The sequence below is a fragment of the Lepisma saccharinum genome, chromosome 23 (assembly GCF_977018435.1).
Source record: "Lepisma saccharinum chromosome 23, izLepSacc3.1, whole genome shotgun sequence".
NCBI classification, from domain to species: Eukaryota; Metazoa; Arthropoda; class Insecta; order Zygentoma; family Lepismatidae; genus Lepisma; species Lepisma saccharinum.
In genome coordinates, this window is record NC_139251.1 from 26,946,118 (window position 1) to 26,971,559 (window position 25,442).

Sequence of the window (25,442 nt, forward strand, 5' to 3'; positions counted from 1 at the left end):
ATCTCTAAAAGACTATTACACTGGCTATCCTAACAGTACTGCAATTTACAATTTTGTACTAATATACATTTTATCATAGTTCCTGTAATATTCTCACAGTTTTGTAGATACATCGGCGATGTTAATTTGTTCATATAACATTTGGTGGTACATATGTATTTTAAAATCAAAGAAAAATGTTATCTTCATTTTTAAAAAAGAAAATGTGTTCAGAGGCAGGCACATTTTTCTACTTTTTGTGGTACTTCTTTAACATATAATTAGAAAGGGATGTATGTGAATTCTTTAGGATCAAGTCTTTTATTGTATTCCGTGAATAACATATTAGACATATCTAAGGACATGTTACAAATTTATTTACATATTTATGAATTTATGGGATTATGTGTAGTGGGTGACTACCAAGTGCTGTAAGAAATCAAGGCTATCTTGCTCATCTAGAATTGAAAGATGTTGTTGCTCAATGGTACACCCTCATGCTAATTTCACTTTTTCCGTGTGGAACAAAGAGTGATTGAGAATTTTATTTCTCTCTCTTCAGTCCACATTTGAATTCTAAGAAAATGCCATACGCACCATGTTTCTTCTTTTTTTTGTTTAAGAATATGATGGTAGCATTGTGGTGCCACCTACAAAAATTTTTTGTGCCTTTCTTCCAAACCAGCTGAAATATAAGATCCTTCTTGCTTCTAAGTGTGTGTATTAATGAACTAATTAATGATACTCCTTTGCCAGATTTATTATAGTGGAATCCCGATTTTACATTTTTCCACATTTTACATTCAATCTTTATGGTCCCAACATGGCAAAATGTCATAAAATGTTCCTCGATTTTACAGTTTTTTCGGATTGGTTCCCTAAAAACCGGAAAGTTGTGGTTCCACTGTATTATTATTGGACTGAGGATTTATGTGCATTGAGGCCTGCCCGATGTCGCAGTGGTAGCGTCGTCGCCTTGTAATCAAGGGGTCCCAGGTTTGATTCCCAGTGGAGGCACATAGTGGTTTGGATTCCACTTCAAACTGTAGGTCCAGTCCCGGTTAGCCTTATGTGCATAAAGTGGACTTAAAACACCAATTCAATCAATCAATTATGTGCATTGAAAACTAGCAATGCTGTAAAACCTTAAAATTATTAAAGAAATGAACACGTAAAAACAATTACAAATAAAATTCTGCTGATATCCTACAGAAAACAAAAAATAGAACTGGTACATAAAGCTTTCCATGTACTGGAAATAGTACATAAAAAGTAATTACAATGAGTCATGTTGTAGTATGCAACCAAGAGGTGGCTCCCCCTCCCCAAGTTACAATGGTCAATTTCCTACTAATTTGTATGCACCAGTTGTAGGGTGAGAAAAATCTCCAACATTACATGATGTAACAGAAGTGAATTTCATGAGTGTAACAGAAATGAGTATGATGGAAACATTAGATATGGTTCGTACTGAAAATAATAATACTTCGTACCTAGGTATTACTACCTCCATCTAGCAAACAACTTTGCCAGTGAGGTTATCAGAAGAGAAGAGCAGGATTGGACAGTCTGTCCGGTCCCTCTTATAAGGGACATGGAAAGCTTTTCAAATCTACTTTTGCTTCAAATATTGAATGTAAAACTTATAATGTAAATCTAATAGAATTGCCCTCGCACAAAATATTTGTCATCTTTTCCCTTTTCTTCAAACATTAATTTTTCTTGGAGTTGTCACATGTAAAACTTCTGCTTTAGTCATCTTGGAGATAAGGATGGATTGTGTAAGATGAAATTGATGGACCCTTTAAACACACTTGGTGTATCAAAATTATTTTCTGTGGGTTTTGTTACACGTCTTTTCAATAAAGACGCGCAATTGCATATAAATCATGTCTAATTATTAGAGGCATGCATATTTCATTTTTGACGAAAATGTGAAATGTGAAATAACACATTGTAATGCTAATTTTTCATGTTTCTGCAAGGTGAGAGGTACATTTTCCCACTGTTTTGTCATGAAATAATGCAAAATTTAGTTTATTTACCGACACGACACTTTCTGAAGTCAGAATTATTCTATATAATTCACAAAAAAATTTATTAATTCTGCTGTAAATATTTGAGAAGCAAAAAATGGATCCTTGTATACAGAAATAAACTTAATATTCTAGTAGGGATGGGCTGATATGAAATTTTGGCAGATACCGATAAAGTACCGATACCGATAACCTACTGATCTGATATAAAATTAGAAATGCAAAGACCTACTTAGTAAATGTGTGTTTCAAGGTGACTGCAGTGCAAAAGAAATTGCATATTTAGACATTTACTTTTTTAGAAAGTAATGCATGGAGATTATCCATAAAAATTACAACAAAATTGCAGAATTTTGCACTAACTTATCAGATATTTATCGATATATCAGATTGGTAAAATAATTGATAATTTTACTGATACACCGATATGCCTATATTGGCCGATACTGAAAGAGTACCGATTATATATATCCCTATATTCTAGTAACAACATAAATGTGCTGTTAGAAGGGAAATGCTTATTTTGTGAAATAAGTGCAGTTTTTAAATCAAATTTGGGATTATATTCACATTTTTAAAACCAAAATTGAATTTTATATACCGCTATAACAGCGAAATTTTATTTTATTTACCATTTTTGAACCCGAAATTGACTGTTTTTGTACCAAAATGTTGCTTTTTTTATTTACCAAAAATATTGTACATCTAGTTTTCTTTCACCTTTTTCCAAATGTTATTCACACATGTATATATAAATAAATTGGGGTGATATTTCACTCAATTTGGTAAGTAGGGTCTTGCAATTGTGGTTCAAAGTACATTACCTTGAAATATGTGATTCTTTTTTCCAAATATAAAGTTGTACACAAATATTATAGTCATGTTTCTTATAGGTTCCGTGTTGATTTTTCCTCTAGTTGTACAAAGTTGACAATTTCTTATATCCATCAGTTCTAGGATGTTCGGGAAAAAGTATTTGTCAAAAAATGCAATTTTACAGAAAATTGTTATTTGTTTATTCTTTCAGTAGCAGAGATTACAGGCATAAAGCAACAGAAAATCTCAGTTTGTGACTTATGTACATTTTTCCGAATACCCTAAAGTTGTGTGATAAAAGCACCTACCTGGTCCCTACATGTTGGCTACAGAATTCCTGTCCTTCGTAAATTATATTTCAAGGAATAGCTTTTTAAATCATCTCTTTCGTGGGTTTGGGTTTCTATTGTGGAAGTTGGGTTAAAATTACTTTTATTATTTTTCAGGGATGATGGTGATGACGATGATGAAGATGATGAGAAGGTGAGTCTTTGTTGGTTTTACTTTGTTAGTTTACTGATTGAATTCTAATTTATTTCTTACAAGTGTGTAGTATGATGACGTATATGATACTGTCAAGTTTTTACCTATAACTTTGCAAGCATAAAGTCTGATTTGAATCAATATATATAATAGGGATGGACTGATATAAAATTTTGCCCAATACCGATAAAGTACCAATATAAAATTTTTATTTTTAAAAAAGCAAAAGTCCCTCCAGTAAAACTAAAGGAAGATGCATGCTGTGTATTGCAGTGTTGGTTTTACAGTTATTGAACTCTTGCCCCACAAAGGGATATTAATGTAAAGTTATTAATTTTTTTTCTCTTTAGAGTGGAAAGGACATTGCCTCTAGATATGCTGGAGTACCACAATCGTTCCTCTTCTGCCATGTTTGCAAGAAGCATATGTGGGATGAAACTGTAAGTATTTTTTTTTTAACAAATAAAAAATCTTGTATAGATCAGATTGTAACAAAATTTTTAAGTGGTTCTTATGGATGTGAGATTTTTTCATAGTCCTCTTCATTTAATTCTGTTGACTGGTCTTTTTAGTGTCTTTCATAATTGCACCTCGTTAATTTTGCACATGTTTATTGTACAAATTGCTATAAACTAATGTTTGTTTAGATTATAAGGAATATTGCCAAAAGGGTAACTAATTTTACATACATGATTTATCTTTATAAGTATTGTTTGGAGGCCAGTAGTTTACAGTGTTTGTTTATGTAATCGTTCTTAGAATAGGAATTGTACTTATGCTAGTGTAGAACATGTTCTCTGGCATGTTTAACTTTTGTTTCAATTGGTGAATCTCGCGTTGTGTAAATAAAAGTGAATGAACATAGTAATGGGAAATTTGGATAAAAATATGTTTGTGGTAGGCCAAGCAACTGATGTATATAGTTGTATTGAAACATTTGCATTGCTAAAGTTAGTATGAACTTTTATTCTGTTAAATATGAAATGCAGTTTAACACTTCAAATTGGGATATTAAATGTTGAAACTCCACAAAATTGGCTGGAAAAATCTGGGAATTTGTTTTGTCAAAGTTTTGTGCGAACTACATGTCTCTTTCCAATATTATTCTCCAACCTTTCGATGGAATTGAATAGTGATGTAAACTTGGGTGCAGATAAAAACACAAATTTCACAAGTATTTCAAACCCAGTACGTAGTAGACTGTTGGAAGAGCTTACACAAAAAGTGTGTGTATTCATCAGGATTTATTTGAGTTATGGGAATTATGCATGAATTTTCTTCAGATATGTTAAAAAGGGACTTCTTTTCTTTGCAGTGTGGTTTCGTTGAGGGTTTGTGTGTACAGTGAAACCCATATTTTACATCCCCCCCCCAAATTATACATTCAATCTTGATAGTTGCAGCATAGCAAAATGCTGATGTAAATTTTTTTCTCGATTTAACATTTTCCTGCATTTTGAGTTTTGAGCTTGGTCGCCTGAAAAACATAAATTCAAGGTTTGACTGTATTATTATTTTGAGATGATGTCTAAGTGCAAGTGGTCAGTTTAATTTAGGACGAGAAAGCGTAGATGATTGCTACCTACTCTTTCCTTAACAAACTATTTTTTTATTATGTGAATGTCGAAGAGGTAATTGGTAAATTTTAAGCCTGGGGTAATTTTTTAAAAATTTGAAAAGTGTGATTGACACTTACATTAAATTTCTGTTTTGTTAGTTTTAGTCAACTCTGGTAATATGATTTCTGAATTGTGAATGTCAAGGTGTCAATTGTCATTTACTTGTTAATAAAACATTCCAATGCTGACCAAGACAAAATTTATTGTAGAAAAATTTATAGACTAAAACTTAACTTTTCCACCTTCTAATAGGGTGAGAATTATTGAGAATCTTTGTCTGAAGAAGACCTTATACAAGTAAATACTTGTATGTTAATTGTTCGTTTTCAACAATGTCTTTGTTAGTCCATAAATTATTACATACCTGATAAGCTGTACAAGGAACTGGAATATTCATAAACATTTAGTGCAAAATGTTACACATTATTTTTTTACATTGGATTTTTTGAAAATTCATGTTGGAAACCTGGATGTAAACTATAATGTTATCATCCAGATTTTCTGATCTTTATGCAGAAGTCCAGTCTGTAGTTCAGTTATTGTAGTTGTTCCAAGGTAATTTGTAGACTGAAAACAAAAACCGAGCTAAGTGCCAAAATCTAAGTTCCGAGAAAAACAGGAAAAACATTGTCTTGGAAGATATCCTACAAGGTTAACATTACCGTTCTAGGCTTACCTCATTAGACGGGGCTTGTTTTGGAGGAAACGCAGCACACAATAACCTCCAAGACGTCCAAGTGACCACAAAACCAGTCACATGTCGCTTGCACATAGCCCGTATTTTGATACAAAGCAGGTGGCACTTAGAGCAAGGCGCATTCTTATGGCTAAAGTTTGAACTACTTGCAGACTGCATATCACATAGCCCGGTTTATACCGCACTGGCATAGGCCCGTAGCCCATATTTTAGCAATAAAATGGAAATCGATTGTTGTGGCACTTAGCCTGGTTTTTATTTTCAGTCTACATTTAAAAGCAGTAAGTAATGGCTATTGTTCTTTCCCAGTCCTTTGAGAACCATGTGAAGGGACGAGCCCACCAGTTGATGATGGACAAGCTTGAGGAGAGCTACCGCATCAAAGTGGAACTCATGAGACACGAGTTGAAGGTATGCTGTTTTTTATTTTATTGGATCATATCAGTTTCAGCCTGTATGCTTGTTGATGGCATGTAAAATTTTGTTTCTTCCCAATTTGTATTATTACGTGATTGTCATTTGGACGCTTCCAAAGCATCTTTGAGCTCTTTCATAGCTGCATGGTTATAACTTTTGTCTTGGGTGCAAGTGGTCAATGGTTCACACCCCATTGGGAGATCCAACATTTTGTTGGCCCAGGATCGTGAGGACAATTACAGGGTGGCTACTCACCTGGAATTCCTTGAATTCTAGGAATCACGCATGAATTATTGGCTCCCGGAATTGTGCGTGAATTCTGCTTGAATTTTTCTCCGTAGACGTGAAAAATTGCAAGTTTTTAAAATCCTGATTCCATTGAATTTATAGATATTTATTAATGACCTGAAGCAAGTTTTTCACAGTTTAGTTTTTATTTTTATGAAGGAAGGAAAAGAAAAGAAAGCTGCGTAGAAAATAAAACAGAATTCTCTCAATCTGTTTGCTTTCTTAGTGTCCTTTGCGGAACAATCTATCTGATGGACGGAAGATTATTGCAAGATAAAGTATCTTCAAGTTTGATATGTAAAATATAAAAAATACATTAAAAACTGTACTTACATATGCGAGTATGTTGTTCCTATTTTTCTTTTCGTAGAACAACGTTTCGGAGATAACTATCCCCTTCTTCAGGTTCGTATGAAAAAACTAGCATAGTACCATGTCGAAATGTAATATAAGGATTGTGGACAAGGGTTGGTGTGGATACATTTAAAATATTATATCCTAGTTTTTTCATACGAACCTGAAGAAGGGGATAGTTAATCTCCGAAACGTCGTTCTACGAAAAGAAAAATAGGAACAACATACTCGCATACGTAAGTACAGTTTTTAACGTCTTTTTTATATTCTGGAATTGTGAGTAATATGCACCAAACCTACAAAATGCTATTGATATGTAAATTTGAAATTCTTATAGAATTAACAATTTTTTGTAGATTACTATTTCCCATAACATTTGTTACTTGTGTTTGTAGATGTATTTATAGTCTGAGTAGCTGTGTAGAATGACAAATGTAAACTATATATATGTACCTTTAAATTGAATTGAATTAGAATGTTTGGATTCATTGGAATCGCACAGACAATTTATATTGTTAATACTATAAGTATTTGTGTGTGTGGGTGGTAAGAGAAGGTAAACCCTTAGTTTGAAATTATAGAAAACACCTGCTTGTGCCCTTGAAGTTTTGTACAGTTCACCTTGCAAACTGGAAATTATACTTGAATTTTATTATGGTCCTAGAGTGGCCACCCTGAATTGTCGACCTCCTTGGGGGCAGAAAAGACACACTTCAATCTAGACAGCCTTAATGTCTAACCATGATACATAATGAAAAATTGCATGGCAGCCCTTGGTTCTTGGAAGTCTGTTGTGGCATCGAAATTTTACTACAAGACAACATACAGCATCATTGCCTGCCTCTCAACATGCCAAATGGACTCTTGGCTCATGCATTCTGTGTATGTGTTTATATAACACTACCTTTGACATACTGCATAAATATATTGAAGGTATTGTTATCAGCCTTGCAATTATTGGCAGACAACAAATTACTTTTAAATTGCAGGAACTTGTCCTTTTAATACTATTTCTTTGTGCGCATGACCAGGTCGACACAGTGGAACACCAATTTTATGTTCCTGGTTTTCAGTTTTACTGCATTTTATATTCAGTCTTCGTAGTCGGACAAATATGTATTGAGTTTCCCGATTATACTTCTTGGTCCGCTGGGAAAACAAAAAAGCAATGTTCCACTGTAGTTCTATTTTTAAAGTTTGTTTTTTATATTAAAAAACTTTCATTGTGTAGTGACATTTTTTGTGAGTTGTAAATCTTTACAATACATATAAAATTCTCTCAAGTAACTTTAAAATGTACATGTACAGTCAGAACCATGCCTGCTGATTGCCTGAAACATATAACCACATGTTTGTAATGAGTAAAAGATCAAGATTTCGTTACTGGGCATATTTTGGGTATATAAAATGGCATTTCGGTGTTAAAAAGGTTAATAAAATTCTAAATTTGATTTTAAAAAATATACTTATTACGCAAAATAAACATTTCCCTTCTAATAGCACATTTATGTAGTTACCAGAATAATAAGTTTATTCCTGTGTAAAGGAGTCCATTTTGTTCTTAAATATTGACAGCAGAAATAATCAATTTTCCGTTTGCATGACACTCAGGATAATTTCGACCTTAGAAGGTGTTGTGTCCATAAATAAACCCTAAATTATCTGTTCGACTTTATTTCACATTTTGCAGTTAGTTTCGCATCATTTTGTGACAAAAACATTGTCGGAAAATGCATCTCACACGTTTCAGAAACATTGAAAATGAACATTATGCTTTGTTATTCACATTTCATATTTTCGTCAAAAACTAAAACTGCATGCCTCTAAACCAAGCTAAATGAATATGAATGCCATGTTCATATTATGAGCTGTATGCTAATGATAAAATGATATAATGATAACATCATGATAAAATGTTGTTTGGTCTTTGCAGGTAGCAGAACAGCAGAGAGAGATTGAACTTGAGCGTATGAGACGCCAAGGAAAGAAAGTCAACACAAGTACTCGAGAATACTGCATGATGTGCGATCTTCATTTCTTTGGAAATCTTCTTGTTCACCGTAAAACAGGACGTCATCAGGTTAGTATTATGTGTAATAAAGTTCACTTTTTTAAAATACAGAAATGTCAAGATTCATTGTTTTTTTTGTTTTTTATAATGCACACGTCTCAAAAAGTTACTGTATTTATGAGTGTATAATACGCACCCTCGTTTTTTATGGGGAAAGCAACAAAAAAAAATATCTCGTATATAATGCGCAGTACAATTCAGGTCTCAGAAATGGCTTTCTTAGTATCGGACTAACATTTCGTAGCTGCTGCATTCACCACGCGACCTTGAACTTCCAGATGTTAGGCTTTTAATAGGAGAGTAGGGAGCAAAGTTATCAATCACCCGTTCAAGGTTGCAGTGCGTGATGATTACAAATAGATGGATGACATCAACGCAGCATGAACTCCCACCAAGCGGGAGGGTGGAACATGAGTCGATGCCGATTGTGAATGGGTTCGTGAGGCATGGAACTCAATTTCCCTGGAAATGGTGATCAAAAGTTTTAAAGTAACGGGAATATCTGAACAAGATGGATGGAAGTGAGGACATTTCAGACAGCTTGTATTAGTAACTGGGAGTGGATGACGAAATTAAGTGAAAAAATATTTATTTATGTATTTACGTGAGTCAATCTGCAATAGTGCACTTTTCCCGAATCAACTAGAGACACAGTAAGAAACTAGAGTAAAGTCTTGGTGCAAGAATGTATTATCAATTCCAACAATTTTCGGAAGCGGTATCATCGCACTTTATTTTGCCTGCTAAGTTGTGACTGTGACTCAAGATGCTTGGAACTAGTCACTAAGGCAACTTTGCAAGTATGAAAGTGTGATGAGGGATTTGTCACAGAAAGCGTTAGGGCTCTGTGGAGCACACTTTGAGAATCGCTGGTGTATACCAAAATTTTGTATCCCAATTGTATAGATAGAACAGGGTGGCGACAGACCTGTAAAAGTCAGGGAATTTTGTCTTGATCGACTTTCATTATGGAACTCTGCACGGGAACAGGAAATCTTGCTAAGTTTCGTCCTCAACTTTTATGCCCCTTTTATACACAACACAACCAAGGTGCCAGAAACCAGTGATGGTTGGGGGACAGAGAGAAATTTCCGGAGGGACAGAAAAATGGGTTAGGCCTCTAAATATTATGTGGAAAATGCATTGACTTATAATTTTTTCTTGTCTCTATGGGAGTAGTAAAGGGACAGAACTGTCAACAGATGGAGGGGATGGGAGCGGGTAGCCCCGTCCGATAGTTGTCGGACTTCATAGTAAGGCATTTTGTTGGACAAACTGAGGGAAATAGGCTCCATTGATACATACAATTTTTGCCGAATATCGCCACCTGACAAAGTATCTCACTACAACATGCGACAGAAATTGCATGCATGGCAATCTTATGGAATTTATTTTTGTTGGATGTCTTTGGACTGCAACGTTCAACAAAAATCGCATGCATAAACAAGAGCTTTAGACTGCAAATATGCTGCTGGAATTTTATTACTCTTCTGGCTCATTTCACCTTATTTAATGTAGCAGTGCTTGCGAAGGTTTTTCTTTCATCATCCTGACGTATTACTGGTTTCGCACAAATTACCATACGTTTACAATGACATTGCATTATTCTTAGATATCAAGAAGAATCCAGCAAAACGGTATATTGAATACTATCACGAAGAAGTCAAACATAAATCTGCATTGATGAACGTTATAAAAATTTGGCAAGTGCATGCTCCCAACCTCAAATTTACTGCAACAACAACAGTATTGCAATGAAATTAGTGCCACTCTCTGTGCTGTTTGTCTAAACTCATGAGAGATGCTCATTTATCTGGCACTGAGTGAAGTTAATGTCCAATATTATGATATAAAATACTAATAATAAATACAAAAATATTTTAATATATTTACTCGAATCATTCAATCATAAGAGCAAATCACTTTCTTCAAGAATTGACTTTTCTCTGTCAGCCCTGCAAAATTTTCATTTTCAATCTACTGATTTATACGAGGGGTGGCCGGAAAGTATTTCAAATTCATTTTTTGCAAATTCGAAAACCATGAAAAATGGTAATTGCTGCGAAGTTGCGTTTATGAATGTGCAGTGATGTCTGGACACATTTTTCGCTCGTTCGAAATATCGAAATAATGCAAATTTGGCATAAGATGAGAGTTGTTGGCGTTTTTAAAGAAAATGTCCTAAAACAACAAAAAATTCCATGAAATCCAACATTCTTGTCTTTTTTCTAGGCCATGTTTGTGTTCATAGAACGTGCAAGTTTTCCAACATTTTATTCTAGAGTAAACTATAATGCTTGTTATACGTGGAATAATTCCGACAGCCACATTAAATCATATATTTCCCACGATTTTTTCAACTTCTATCAAAACCATTTGCATCACAGAGCAAAGTGGCAGGGTCCTAACAGGACCGCATATCTACCATCATACGGGAGCCACTTCTTCAGTATTTGTCGCGCGAGATGTGTTTTGAATTACCAAGCTAAGTGCGCACCATCGGCATTTGTCGAGCGATAAATAATGGAGCTCAGTCTTTAGGGCATCTGACTGCCATGCAAGAGACCCAGGGTCGATCCCCTGCAGGTGGGGGGGGGGGGGGGGGAGGAGAACCGGGATCTTTTCCAAGTATTCAAACTGCTTCGGCACCCACCCAGCATCATATCAAGCGGGTACCTGGAGGACATGTTGAGGTATAAATTTAGCCAGGAGCATGCTGCTGATCACATCACCCCACCTTTAGCCATGATCAAGAAAGTGTGGGGGCCTAACTCCACACCCCTATACAGCTTCATGGCAAAGTGCAGGGGAGCACTTTACTTTTACTTACTCAAAAATCTGTTCCAACATATCAAACTGTCAGGAAAATATGTAGACCATGTGACGTACAATTTAAAATAATAGCACAATGGAGTATTAAGTTTCGGTATGTTTGGCAGAAAAATGTTCTAAAACAAAAATGCGAAATTTGGGAAACAACACAAACAAGTCAAAAAGAGAGAATGCCAATATTTGGTCCCATAATATATCTGTATCTGTCACGTGAGATCGATTGATTTAAATTTTTTGGGTGCACCCTCCCAAAATAACTTTCAAGATATCAAACTCTCACGAACAGGAATAAGCCATGTGACTTACAATTTGAAAGGTAGTTTAAAAACACCATGAAGGTATAATTTCAGATATTTGCCAGAAAATGTGCTAAAAAGAAAATGTAAATTTTGGGAAAAATAACATTGAATAGTAAAAAGTAAAAAAATACACCAATTTGAAAAAAAATATAAAAAAATCAAGGTCCCTTCCAATTAGGCATAAATAAAACAAAAATATCAGTTGTAATTTACCGTATTTATGCGTGTATAATGCGCACCCTGGTTTTTGATGGAGAAAGTGTCAAAAATTTTATCTTGTGTATAATCCAGGTTCAAGAAATAGCTTTCTTAGTTGTAGGTCGTATAGCTGTTGCTATGCCAATCAAGAGCTAGTGACATCATACCTATTCAATGAGTCAGTTGTTATGTGGACCAAGAGGAGAATATCCTCTTGTATAAACAGTAAGTCCCCCTCCTCTCCCTCCACTGTGTCTAGCATCCCAAAGCTTTCACTCTTTAACCATTATACAGTCAAACCCTGATTTTATGTTTTTCAGGGGCCTATAAATAAAAAAACGTAAAAAGCAGGAAAGCATAAGGGTGGGGTGAAACAAATGTCAGTAAGAAAGTACTACACAATCTACTTTTTAGGGGGTACTTTGGATGAAAGAAAATAATAAATGTTTCACTGGCCAAATAATATGACACATATTCGGTTTGTAAATGTCTTAATGAAAGAAATCTTGTTCTGCTAACTGCTAGTTTGAGGGTCCTGAATGTGCCTATTATAAATGTTACATTAGTCATGGAAAAGTATATATTTTGAAGTGGTACATGCAAAGGGCCCGCGTGTACTCAGGTGTATGGGGTTGTGCACATTCGATTGGCCTTCCGTTAATTGTCTACACCATCGTCTGACCATACTATCACTCACGATGTCCAGTCTGCACACCTCTCACGATTGCTGGTGGCTCTGTGCCAAATTCTGAGCGTGCAGAAATCTGATTACTACACGTAGGCTACATCGCAGACAGTGCGAGACTGTAGGAGAGCTGCAATCTTTAACCTAGAACTGTCCTAAAACGGCTGCATTGCAACTGGACCAGAATACAGCTACATGCCACTTCTTCCTGCCTTCATGTGTGTGTCGCTCTCTGACCACTAGTGCTGCGTATAGGCACCATTGGAGCTTTTTTCAGGATGCCCCTCGTATATGAACTTTCAGAAGCTGTTATTAATAGTGTATCCATACCTGGATCTGTATGAGTTTATTATTTCAATTTGCATAAACATAGATTTAGTTTAGTTTGTAGTTGTCAAGAAAAAATGTAAATTTTGTCCTGGAAAAGTTGGGGAATTAATTTCATTGCTTGTTTGTAGCCACCCTGAGAATATCATTTTGAATTTTGAGAATATCCATAAAGTGAAGCATATCCAGGTGAAGGAATTCCGGATGTGGGATTGTGAACCTGTATTTAGCAATGCTTGCAAATAATAAAAATGACAATTATTGTAAAGTAGTTGGGAGAAGATCTGTACAAGTTTTAAGTGTATTTCCTTCAATTACAGAAACTGAAGACGTTCCTTCATCCTAAATGCGGACCATGTGCAAAGGAGTTTGCTACTCGCGTTGAGTGGGACAAACACAAACTGACCCCTGTTCATTTAAGAGTAAGTATGCGTGTCTAGTGCGTTAATATGTTTGGATTTCCACCTATGGCTTCTATGCTAGCTGTGTCCATTAGAACATGGTGTTCATCATACATGTGTAGACAAATCGTGGTTATCTGTACCAAGTGGGTTTTAAGTTGACTTACATTCATATTGCAAAGAAGATTTTTTTAAATTCTCTATTTGCTTGTGGCAGACCTTTAAAAATATGTTTGTGCTAAAACGTTATTATCAGTGATGCCCAAACTACTGCCCACAGGCCACATCCAGTTTTTTGTACTTATACACTCTGTAAAGAAAAAATAGGGACACTTTCCCGGATATGGTTTTCACGAGATTCATTAACTAACACCCCAGCTTTTTTTCTATTTTCATTTATTTTTTATTTTTCGATGCAAGAGGCTCCCTCTGGCGCTACTCTGTTGGATGGAAGCCGTTGAGTGCTAAGTGCGATGCGAACTTCCCGCCTGCACAATGCACCTCAAAAGCAATAGAGTAGCAACAGAGGGAGCCTCTTGCATAGAAACTTAAAAATAGAAATGAAAATAGAAAAGAACTGGTGGTGTTGGATAAATGTCATCATTTTCGCAAAACCACCTCCAGTTTCATTTGCGATGATAGGAGGGAGTGAGAGAGGCATCACATAACGAGAGGTTTTCCATCGAATGAACACTACCGATGATGCTTCCTGCCTCTCACTCCCTCCTATCCGCTTCCTTGCAACTCTTCAGCACCCCTGCTCATTCTACAATTTACTAATGAATTCGAGAACGCTCCTTCACAAATACTACTGGTGGACAAATCCTGCTTTGCTTTAATTCACTTCATAATCTTGTGAAAACCATATCCGAGCAAGTGTTGCTATTTTTTCCTCACAGAGTGTAATACCCATAATGTTATTTCAAGGCATTATTTTTAGGCAGCATTCAAATCGAAGTGGCAAGCAACATGCGTTAGTTGGAATCAGGCCTTCAGAAATAAGTTCAACAACAAGCTTCGTGTGTCACTTGTGTGGTGCTTGGACTGGGCTATTTCCTCAATAGCATGTATCATCATGCTGCTTAGGTCCCCTGGTTTAAGTGAAATAACTCAGTTTTTGACTAAAGACTGCACACACACACACGTTAGAGAAATATGATTAGTAGTTGAGTAGAATATTTTGATAAGAAAATCCAATTTTTTTAAGAACCACATGTGCACTTCAAGTTTTCATCTACGTACATTTTAGTATAATGGTACTAAAACTAATCAAGACAAGATGCTAAATTGTAGGGGTGAGGCAGATTAATCGGTACTTTATCGGTATCGGGGGATATAGACATAATGATGTAACAGTTTATTGGTAAAATTAGATTATTTTACTGATCCAATAGATCTATAAATACCTCATAATTTAGTGCAAAATATGCCATTTTGTTATAATTTTTATGGATAATCTCCATGCCGTACTTTTTAAAAAAGTAAATGTCTAAATATGCAACTTCTTTTGCACTGCAGTCACCTCGAAACATTCATTTATTAAGGAGATCAATGACCCATTCTGGTTCCTCAAGTCCCACTTGGAATTTTATATCAGATCAGCTGTCGGTATCAGTAAATTTTATATCTGCCCATCCGTACTAAATTGTAACAAATAATTTACATAGGGTTATATTAGTAACTTTTCGTTGTATGGTTTATGTTACAGTGGATACATATTGAATATTAATAATTGCCAACTCAGTGTTGGGTTGAAGTCCTGGCCTGGCCATGGGTATTTCTTTGTGTTTTGTCTAATCATCATTCATCCTCATTTGATATGATATTCCTTGCATTGCAGAAAGCAGCAGAAGCACGAAGAGCCAGAAGAATTGGCTTGGATGATGATGATTTGGATCTCGAAGATTTTATTCCAATTGACCATGGTAAGAGTCTATGAATCTGAATAACATTTTTTTTTTGCACATGAATTTTCTTCACTGAATAAAATACTTTGTGTTATTTGTCAGTAATGCCTGCATAGTGGAATTACACCAACTCACAAAGTGTACAATGAAGTAGCTTCAAAATGTAAGACATGTTTGTGTACCTGGGTTAATTTTACAACTGAGCTGGTAACCATGTTGAACTTATACTGATATTTGTATGGATTCACATCAATAACGATGTTCGAAAATTATAACTATTCAAAGTACGTAGTTAAAATATTTATAAATTTTAATATGTAAGTTTTCCATTGGAACCATATTGTAGTATTCTACCAGAGTTTTGCTTCAATGTTCATAGTCAGAGGTAGAAAAAAACAAAACAATTCAACCACCAACCCTTTTTTGTGGGTGGGAGGGGACACAGATATGGTGTATGAAAGTCGTGAATCCAACTAAGATAGAGCTACGCATTTTGAAATATGATCTTAAAATATTTAATTCATTAATTAATACAAGACTGGATTGAAACTAAGTAATTCTTGCACAGGAGTGGCCTTCCAAATGAAGGCTCAACTATTCAATACTTTCCATAATCAGGCCATATCGCTGCAAATTATAAAATTTGACTAGCAACAGTGAAAATAATTATAATTGCATGCCCTTAGTGCCACCTGCCACTCATCCAACCTAATTTACACCCTCATCTGTCAAATCTGCGGCAACTTCTACCTAGGCGAAACCTCCACCACCTTGAATCTAAGGATAAATAATCACCGTTCCTCCACCCAAAACTCCGATTTCACAGTTGCCATCCACACCAACAGCCATAACACCACCTTCAATAACTGCTTCCGTGTTGCCATCATCCACCTTTTACCCCCCCGCTCTGACACATCTTTCCGCAGGCGATGGGAAAGGGCCTATGTAGCAGGCATGCACGCCACTATACCCCCCGGACTCAACCTAGCCAACCAGTAACTCTTTCCTCTCCTCCCCGAAACTACCCACCCACCTTACAGTAAACACTGGCTAAAGTATTTTGTGTTTCCTTTCAACTGTTTCTGGCAACACTGACCGTAGAGACGCTACGGTCAGTATTCTGTGCCTCTACTCAAAGTGTCGTCGATCTTTTATCTACCTTCTTGAAAATGCGACTCAGATCGCAAAATATTGAATTATTTCTATTCGTGTGATAAGTGTTTACTGTCTCCTTCATTATTTGTATATATATATATATATATAAAAATCAAATAAGGTAAAAGGAAACACTCACCGGACAGTAGGAAAATTCAAAATTTTCGCTAATTTATAGCATCATCGGTGTGAGAAGAAACAAGACGGAACCGGAAGTTGGGGTCCTGCAGAGTTGCCAGGTCCCCATTGAAGAAGAAGCGGTGCGTAGAACGAAAAAAACACTGTTTCGTCACCAGGCTCGTCGTAAACTGTGAGTGTGTAGGATGAGCTGGGAGGGAGGGCGGGAGGGTGGGTGAGGGTTGGGCATTACTGGGTGGCCTTGTTCAGGCCAGGTGGAGTGGTTGCACTCATGGCCGATATATAGGCCCTCTCCCATCTTTTGCGAACATAGGTGTTGGCTGGTTGGGGTAGGAGGTGGATGATCGCTACCCGGAAGCAGTCGTTGAAACTGATGTTGTGGTGGTTGGTGTGGACGGCGACAGTGAAGTCCAGGTTGTGGGTGGAGGAGCGGTGGTTATTGATGCGGAGGTTGAGGGCCGTTGATGTTTCCCCCAGGTAAAAATCACCACAGATGTTGCAGGTGAGGATGTAGATAAGGTTTGAGGCATGGCAGGTCCCTTTGGGATGGAGGGTAAATTTGCCAGTGGCCGTGTGCACCTGGAGGGTGTGAGAAGTGATGAGGATGGGACAGGTCTTGCACCTGGGTCGGTTGCATTTATGGGCAGGGGGGTGTTGGATGTGTGGTGAAGGAGTGTTGTGGACCAGGATGTTTTGGAGGTTAGGGGTGCGTTTGAAAACCACCCTGGGTTTGTCGGGAAATATGTTTTTGGTTTCGGGATCACTGTGGAGGATTGGGAGAAGAGAGTGCAGTGTGTGCCTGATTTTGTTGAGGTGGGGATGATATTGGGTGATGAGTGCAGGTGGGTTGGTGGCAGCAGGTTTCTTTCCATCCACATAAAACCCACCAACCACATGCAATACCTACACTTCTCCAGCTCCCACCCGTTCCACACCAAAAAAGCAATTCCATTCTCTCTGGCCCTCAGGGGACAGCGCCTGAACACTTCACCCACCTCCCGCCAGAATTATAACCTCCGCCTACACCAGGCCCTGGTTAACCGTGGATATCCCTCCATCCTGGTCACCAAGCAAATATCACGAGCTGCCTCACATACCACTACCACCAAGAAACCTGCTGCCACCAACCCACCTGCACTCATCACCCAATATCATCCCCCAATATCATCCCCACCTCAACAAAATCAGGCACACACTGCACTCTCTTCTCCCAATCCTCCACAGTGATCCCGAAACCAAAAACATATTTCCCGACAAACCCAGGGTGGTTTTCAAACGCCCCCCTAACCTCCAAAACATCCTGGTCCACAACACACCTTCACCACACATCCAACACCCCCCTGCCCATAAATGCAACCGACCCAGGTGCAAGACCTGTCCCATCCTCATCACTTCTCACACCCTCCAGGTGCACACGGCCACTGGCAAATTTACCCTCCATCCCAAAGGGACCTGCCATGCCTCAAACCTTATCTACATCCTCACCTGCAACATCTGTGGTGATTTTTACCTGGGGGAAACATCAACGGCCCTCAACCTCCGCATCAATAACCACCGCTCCTCCACCCACAACCTGGACTTCACTGTCGCCGTCCACACCAACCACCACAACATCAGTTTCAACGACTGCTTCCGGGTAGCGATCATCCACCTCCTACCCCAACCAGCCAACACCTATGTTCGCAAAAGATGGGAGAGGGCCTATATATCGGCCATGAGTGCAACCACTCCACCTGGCCTGAACAAGGCCACCCAGTAATGCCCAACCCTCACCCACCCTCCCGCCCTCCCTCCCAGCTCATCCTACACACTCACAGTTTACGACGAGCCTGGTGACGAAACAGTGTTTTTTTCGTTCTACGCACCGCTTCTTCTTCAATGGGGACCTGGCAACTCTGCAGGACCCCAACTTCCGGTTCAGTCTTCTGTTTCTTCTCACACCGATGATGCTATAAATTAGCGAAAATTTTGAATTTTCCTACTGTCCGGTGAGTGTTTCCTCTTACCTTATTTGATTTTTACTTAGCCATTTTGGCCCTCCTTGCTTTTATCCATTATATATATATATATATATATATATATATATATATATATATATATTTACCACTAAATTTAAAAATTCAGGTAGCAGGTGAAAATTTTCAGGAGCCAAGGCAACAAAGTGGCCTGTATTTTTCTACCCCTGTTCATAGTAATGAAAATTATACATTTTGTGTAGTTTGTTGTATAGGTAGTCTAAGCAAAACTGTAGTGTTACATTTTTGCAGGCTGGAAAAGTATATGCCGTTAATGGTACACAAATTCCAAGTATTACCGTCTGCCGGTATGTTGCATTTTGTGACCAAACATGGTAGGAAAATGTACCTCACACTTTTCAGAAACAAACATCACAGCATGTGATTTCACATTCCATGTTTCAGTCAAGAATGAAATACAGTGAAATCTCAATTATACGTTTTATTGGGGACAGAAGGGTAAAAATGTATAACTGAGAAAAACCTATTATTGAAATATAATTGAAATGGTAAAATAGAAGAACACAAAGAAAAGGAATACTATATATATATATATACCGCGTGAGGCACCTAAAAGTACCTCCTGAAATAGCGAAGAAACCAGAAACAGTAGCGATGTGAGGTTTGCGGGAAGCAATAATATCAAATGGGGCTCGTAAATTGGAGGTATGGGATGGGAGGATGGCACCCCTGAGAATTATACACAGCCGCGAGAAAACTATTGAAGCTCTTCCTCCGAACACATTTTGCCTACGATCTCTTCAGGGCAGTGGCGGACTAACAACTAACAACCTCTTCACATGGAGCGGGAGGGGGTATAATCGATTATTTCTTACACCTCCCCGATGGCATTGTATAGAATTACGTTCTGACATCAGACCAGGAATGCTTTTATTGTTAGGCTAATACCTACGTTGTTAGGTTAGGCTAGCTGGGTTAGTTTTTTTAGCATAAACAGCCCTAATCTAACAATGTAGGCATTCCTCGTCTGACGGCAGAACGCAATGGTTGCTCCAGTGTTGTGCCATAAGGGAGACCCCTCTCTGTCTTTTACCAAAACAATGTGATATTGTTTACTATAATAATCAGTGATCAGGTAGCACAGATCTTTACTTTCTAAATCGCACAGAGTATTAAATAATCAAATGATCAGGTACATTTTATATTTTATGACGTAATGTGCATTAGGAAACGAAAAATTGAATATACAGATTTAATGCTAAAGTTACAACGATTTTGATTGATTGATTTTTTTAAGTCCACTTTATGCACAGTAAGGCTAATCGGGACTGGACCTACAGTTTAAAGTAGGATCCGAACCACTGTGTGCCTCCACCGGGTATCGAACCTGGGACCTCTTGTAAAGTACAACGAACGTTAAAATTTCACAGTTTCCGTATAAAAGGAACATGAAGTTAGGACAATTAGGCTAACATTGTCCAGATAGGCAACTGAAACTCTCCCCTTTAGGCATTCAAATAAGTTAGCATGCGCATGCCTATGCACACTGCACAGCGATTCGGAATCTGATCCTACTTTAAACCCAGTCCAGTCCCAACTTGCCTATCTCAGCGTTCGAACAAACAAATTACCCACAAAAAAAAGGGCTAAAACTACCCAACAGGGTGCTTAGTAATTAACTTCAAAACACGTCATTGTCTTTTTCGCGCGCAAACAACGCAATCTTCGCACCGGATCGTCATCTGACGGCAAAATGACGACCCATCGCTACTGGGAACACCCTCTTTCTCCATCATTTCAAACATGGGTCGAAAAATATCGACAAATGGGGCATCTGGAGCAAAGTCATATTTTTTTATATGGAACGATATACAATAACATGCATAATATAAAAGAGCACACGCAGAGAAACACAACGCCGTTGGTCTCATGCATCTACTGCACATAGGAACGAAGATATGGCCATGTGAAAATATGTAAACAAACTAACAAGTGGCCCACTTGACCGTCAGTACCACGGCATGTACAAGTATGAGATGTCGGAAGCCATTGGACAAGATGAAGACAGAACGTGTTAAAGAAAAAATACAGTAGACATCGTCAGCACCATGTATTTGACAGTGTTACAGCATAATGAAAATGACCATGACAGTATGTCGAAGAACCACTGCGTAAGAAGCGAAAACCTGTCAAAGTGTGTGTTCAAAGTGGTGGCTGTCAGCTGCGATACAGGCAACGAGGCGCCCACGCAAAGATTGTTGCACAGAATGTAGCATCTCGTAGGGAATGTCCCTACAGGCCGCAGTAATGCGGTGTTGCATATCCTCTGGAGTTGTTGGCACATCCCGGTAGACAATGTCCTTCAGCTTTCCCCACAGGAAAAAGTCTAACTGTGTAAAATCTGGGGAACGAGCCGGCCATTTGACAGGCCCTCCACGTCCAATCCAATGATTTGGAAATGTATTTTCCACACATGCTGTAGCGCATCTTGCACTGTGAGCTGGGCACCCGTCATGTTGGTACCACATTTCCCTCCTTGTCTGAAGTGGTATGTCCTCCAATAGTACAGGCAGTTCATGTTGTAAAAACTGTATGTATCGGTCAGCATTCAGTGTCCCTTGTATAAAAAAAGGGCCAGTGAGATGTTCACCCACTATACCACACCACACGTTCACACTCCATGGGCGCTGGCGTTCCACTTGGCAAAGCCAATGTGGATTTGTCACCGACCAATAGTGCATGTTCCTTAGGTTGACATTTCCATGATTGGTAAAAGTTGCCTCGTCAGTGAAGAGGATACGTGACAAATCGGGTGTGTCGTGTCGTAACATCCATGTGCAAAACCGAACACGGTCCACAAAATCATTCCCGTGAAGTTCCTGATGGAGGGAGATATGATATGGGTGAAACTTGTGTGTGTGCAGAATGCGCAATACACTTCGCTGACTCATCCCAGCATCCCTGGCAATTTCACGGGAGCTAACGTGCGGATTCACAGCAACAGCGGCGAGAACATTTGTTGCACCTGCCTCACCTGTAGTTGGCTTGTTCCGCACACGTGCTCGTGGTGTTACACTTCCGGTGTCTCTTAATTTAATAAATAACTTACCAAACAGACGTCGAGATGGCTGTCATCTGTCCGGATATCTCTCTGCGTACACACGGTAGGCTTCTGAGGCATTCTTTCGGCATTCCCCATAAATCAGGATCATGTCCGCTTTTTCTATGTTTGTGAACACCATAGAACACCATAATCTTCGCTTTGCTATGAACTAACACGATCTCGTGGACCTGCTATCAAAACTTGCTCTGCGTAAAGGCAGTTCTGTCAGGCACCTGAGAAGTCTTACATACCGTGGTACTGACGGTCAAGTGGGCCACTTGTTAGTTTGTTTACATATTTTCACATAGCCATATCTTCGTTCCTATGTGCAGTAGATGCATGAGACCAACGGCGTTGTGTTTCTCTGCGTGTGCTCTTTTATATTATGCATGTTATTGTATATCGTTCCATTTAAAAAAAATATGACTGCTCCAGATGCCCCATTTGTCGATATTTTTCGACCCACCCCATACCTTCGATTTACGAGCCCCATTTGATATTATTGTTTCCCGCAAAGCTCACATCGCTACTGTTTCTGGTTTCTTCGCTATTTCAGGTGGTACTTTTAGGTGCCTCAAGCGGTATATGAAAGTTTGCTGTATTGGACTGATCTGTTCTAAATCGTTATTGTAAATTCACAAATTCATGAGAAATAGACATTGAAGGTGCTGGGGAGTAAGAGGGGTACAAGCAAGGATTACGTGCTAATCCATTCAGCCAATTCCGTGAAAAAAAAAAACATTGCTGCTGAACATTAGGGCGTTTATCTCGATCTTATGTTTACTGTAACGTCTCATTTCCCGCTTTATACGTTTTCCAAACTCGCCGATGAGAAAATTTGCTAGAAGCCTGTCCCGTATGCCAGTTGACCTCTCCCTTCCCTCTTCCTTGATTTTGTAGCAGCCTATTCATTCACCATGCAACTTTCAACTCCTGCCTTACGAAGGGGGAACAAGCGAACTATTGCCAAAACAATAGTCATAAAATGCTGCTTTCTCTAGCGTTTTACGTTTGACTCTGGTGTCTTTGTTGTGCCTCCCCCCACAAAAACTTATGCAGACAATTGAGAACATGGCTCAATCACTATTCGCATTTCGTTATCTACATAAGGGTTCCTAGTAGAAGGGGGAAGGAGAGCAGGGGTGGGGACTTACTTGGAAAACTTTCCTTTCTTGTTTGCCAGGAGAAAAGTAAGAATAATTTGCCAATCCCGGTATCCTATATTGGTTTAGGAAAGAGTCAAAAAAGTTGCTAATCTCCTCTTACAAGAGATAATGAATCTGCAACTCCTGTGCAGGGCCAGTGGCGTGCCCAGTATTTTTGAAAGGAAGGGGTTTAAGTATACTTTTTGAGCCATAATTGTGCCATCTTTTCCTGCCTACAACGCCCTTTTTTTAGGAATACTGGGCCGAGGGGGCTATGATCCAAGACTACTAGAAGGAAAGGCTGGGGTCAGACATGCCTCTTTTCGCGACTGCCGCGGGTGCGACGTCATTGGCGGAGAAAACCCAGCTGGGTCTTTACCCCATACGGAAAGAAATGTGGAAAGGCAGATCTGTTTTGTTCTTTTCGCTTCTTTTTTCTTGTATTTCTGGATTGTTGGGTCCAAGGTGCGAAATCCTGGAGGGGACGAGGGCGATTTCCCCCCCCCCCACCAACAATCTTGGCCTAAAAAATCCCCCACCAAAAATTTCCCGGGGGAAAGAGTTTTTGTTATAACAATGAAAAGATAAGCAATTACTTTTAATTTCAATTATACTTTACTAAGAATAATATCGAAAACACACAAATTAGTGTGGTTGTGAGTGTTGAATGCTTTCTGTCTCAAGAGATCATTAACAAATCTACATCAATACGCACAGTAAAAGTAAAACAAGAATGCGAAACAATAATAACTATGAAATCTAATTGATTTATATTAACATAGTGCACAAACTAAACAAAAACTTACACATAATAAAACCACTTCTACTATGTCATAATTTATTAACATCTTTAACCGGTTAGTAATGGAATTAGTTAGCTGCTTTACACTATCTGATAAGTATGAAAGTAACAAATTAATTTCTAATTAATAATCATAATAATTATTTTAATTGAGTAATTTCTTTACTTTTAATAACATTACAAATATGTACATCGTATAATTCACACATATGTTTGTGGGGAGGGGGTTCTAGGTTAAGAACTTACTCCCCCTCACCAGTTTTCAATGATTTCGCACCCTAATGGGTTGTGAGGTGTTGCAGTTCACAATGCCTTCAGTGAGGTGTTGCGACGTGTCGTGATCTCCGATGAAAAAATAAAAACAGCGGGTGACAATATATAACTGAACACATCGCATCTAACGAGACTTGTTAGTGGATTGCGATACCAGTAGTCTCATTACACAACATCAGGCTACCATACACTTCAATTGGGTTACAATTATTAGAATAAAAAATAATAATATTGTAATTTTTTAATATAGGCTCTCACGAGTATAGTAAGATAAAAACTGAAAGGATACCCCTCCCAATTTAATATCCAGTCCCCCACCAAAATTCCTATGTCAATTTTAGGTTCACTGTTGGTATTGAAGAGTTGTATCTCGACCTCCTTCAAATAATTTAATTCTCAATCGCCATACCAAAATTCCCACAACAGTCTTAAGCGCAACAGTAATTAATACCTACTCAAGACTTGGCTATCTCCCATCCTAGTGCTTAATTTCCTTACTATAGAGTTGGAAACTTCCCCAACCAAGGGTAATTCCACATCAGAATTCACGATAAAAATTTAAGGTTTAATATGTAATAGCTGGCTGGATATTGTGCACCTCAAATAGTAGATACTGTGTTGCCGAGAGACGACACTGGTATGTCTCGTCGCGTGAAAATTCGATCTCTTCTCGTGTCTAGTCTCGTTAACAACACTAATAATGCATAGTAACTGTTATAATTCCCTTGGAAATACATAACTTGCTATTTATATAAGAGTGATGCTTAAATGACAACGTAGTTCAATTTCCGTCCTCCATTGTTCTATTATTTATTCATTCAAATTTTCATCACAATCGCCCCCTCCCCCAAGTTAAGTGGACTCAACCAGCTTTCACATACCCGCCTGTGGGCACCCCTGTTCGACATCCCACTGATTATATATATACGAATATAAAGTGAGCCTCGACTTCAGTTCTGTGTCTCAAGTTTTCGTTCAGTCAAAAGTTGTTTAAAGTGTTTGTGACATAATACACACGGAACTTCCTCACATTCCTCCCTGTGTAGTTCAAAGATTCATAAGACTCATAATTGTAATCTGAATAAGGAAAATTAATGATGAAATAAATATCAATAGTCGAAGCAAAGTTACCAAATTTGAAGAAGTTGAGTGAAAACAGCTCCTCTCTCACTCCTAAAAGAGAACAATAGATGAGGTGGTTTACTTTTACATATTCAACTTATCCATAATTTTGGCTTTCTGCCTTTTTTTATTTAACAAAATTATTTTACGCATTCAACATATATTTTTCTTTCTGCCCTAACAAAACGCATTACTAGGTGTATTAACCCCAATTTTACATGAAACCTAATGTTTCACAGGGGAATGTAACGACATATAAACTGCCGATAAAATGTGTGCGTAAATGGCTGGTAATCCAACTGTAAGGACATACGTTATG

General features: G+C 38.0%; 1 protein-coding gene across 1 annotated transcript in view; it reads left to right on the forward strand.

Annotated features, from left to right (window-relative positions):
• Pep (Protein on ecdysone puffs) overlaps nt 1-25,442 on the forward strand; it is an 87,411-nt gene that overhangs the window by 39,333 nt on the left and 22,636 nt on the right. The window contains exons 5-10 of the mRNA XM_083144691.1: nt 3,278-3,314; nt 3,665-3,754; nt 5,940-6,041; nt 8,623-8,769; nt 13,422-13,523; nt 15,343-15,427. Coding sequence (XP_083000817.1) covers nt 3,278-3,314; nt 3,665-3,754; nt 5,940-6,041; nt 8,623-8,769; nt 13,422-13,523; nt 15,343-15,427 — 563 coding nt within the window. The remainder of the gene's footprint in view (nt 1-3,277; nt 3,315-3,664; nt 3,755-5,939; nt 6,042-8,622; nt 8,770-13,421; nt 13,524-15,342; nt 15,428-25,442) is intronic.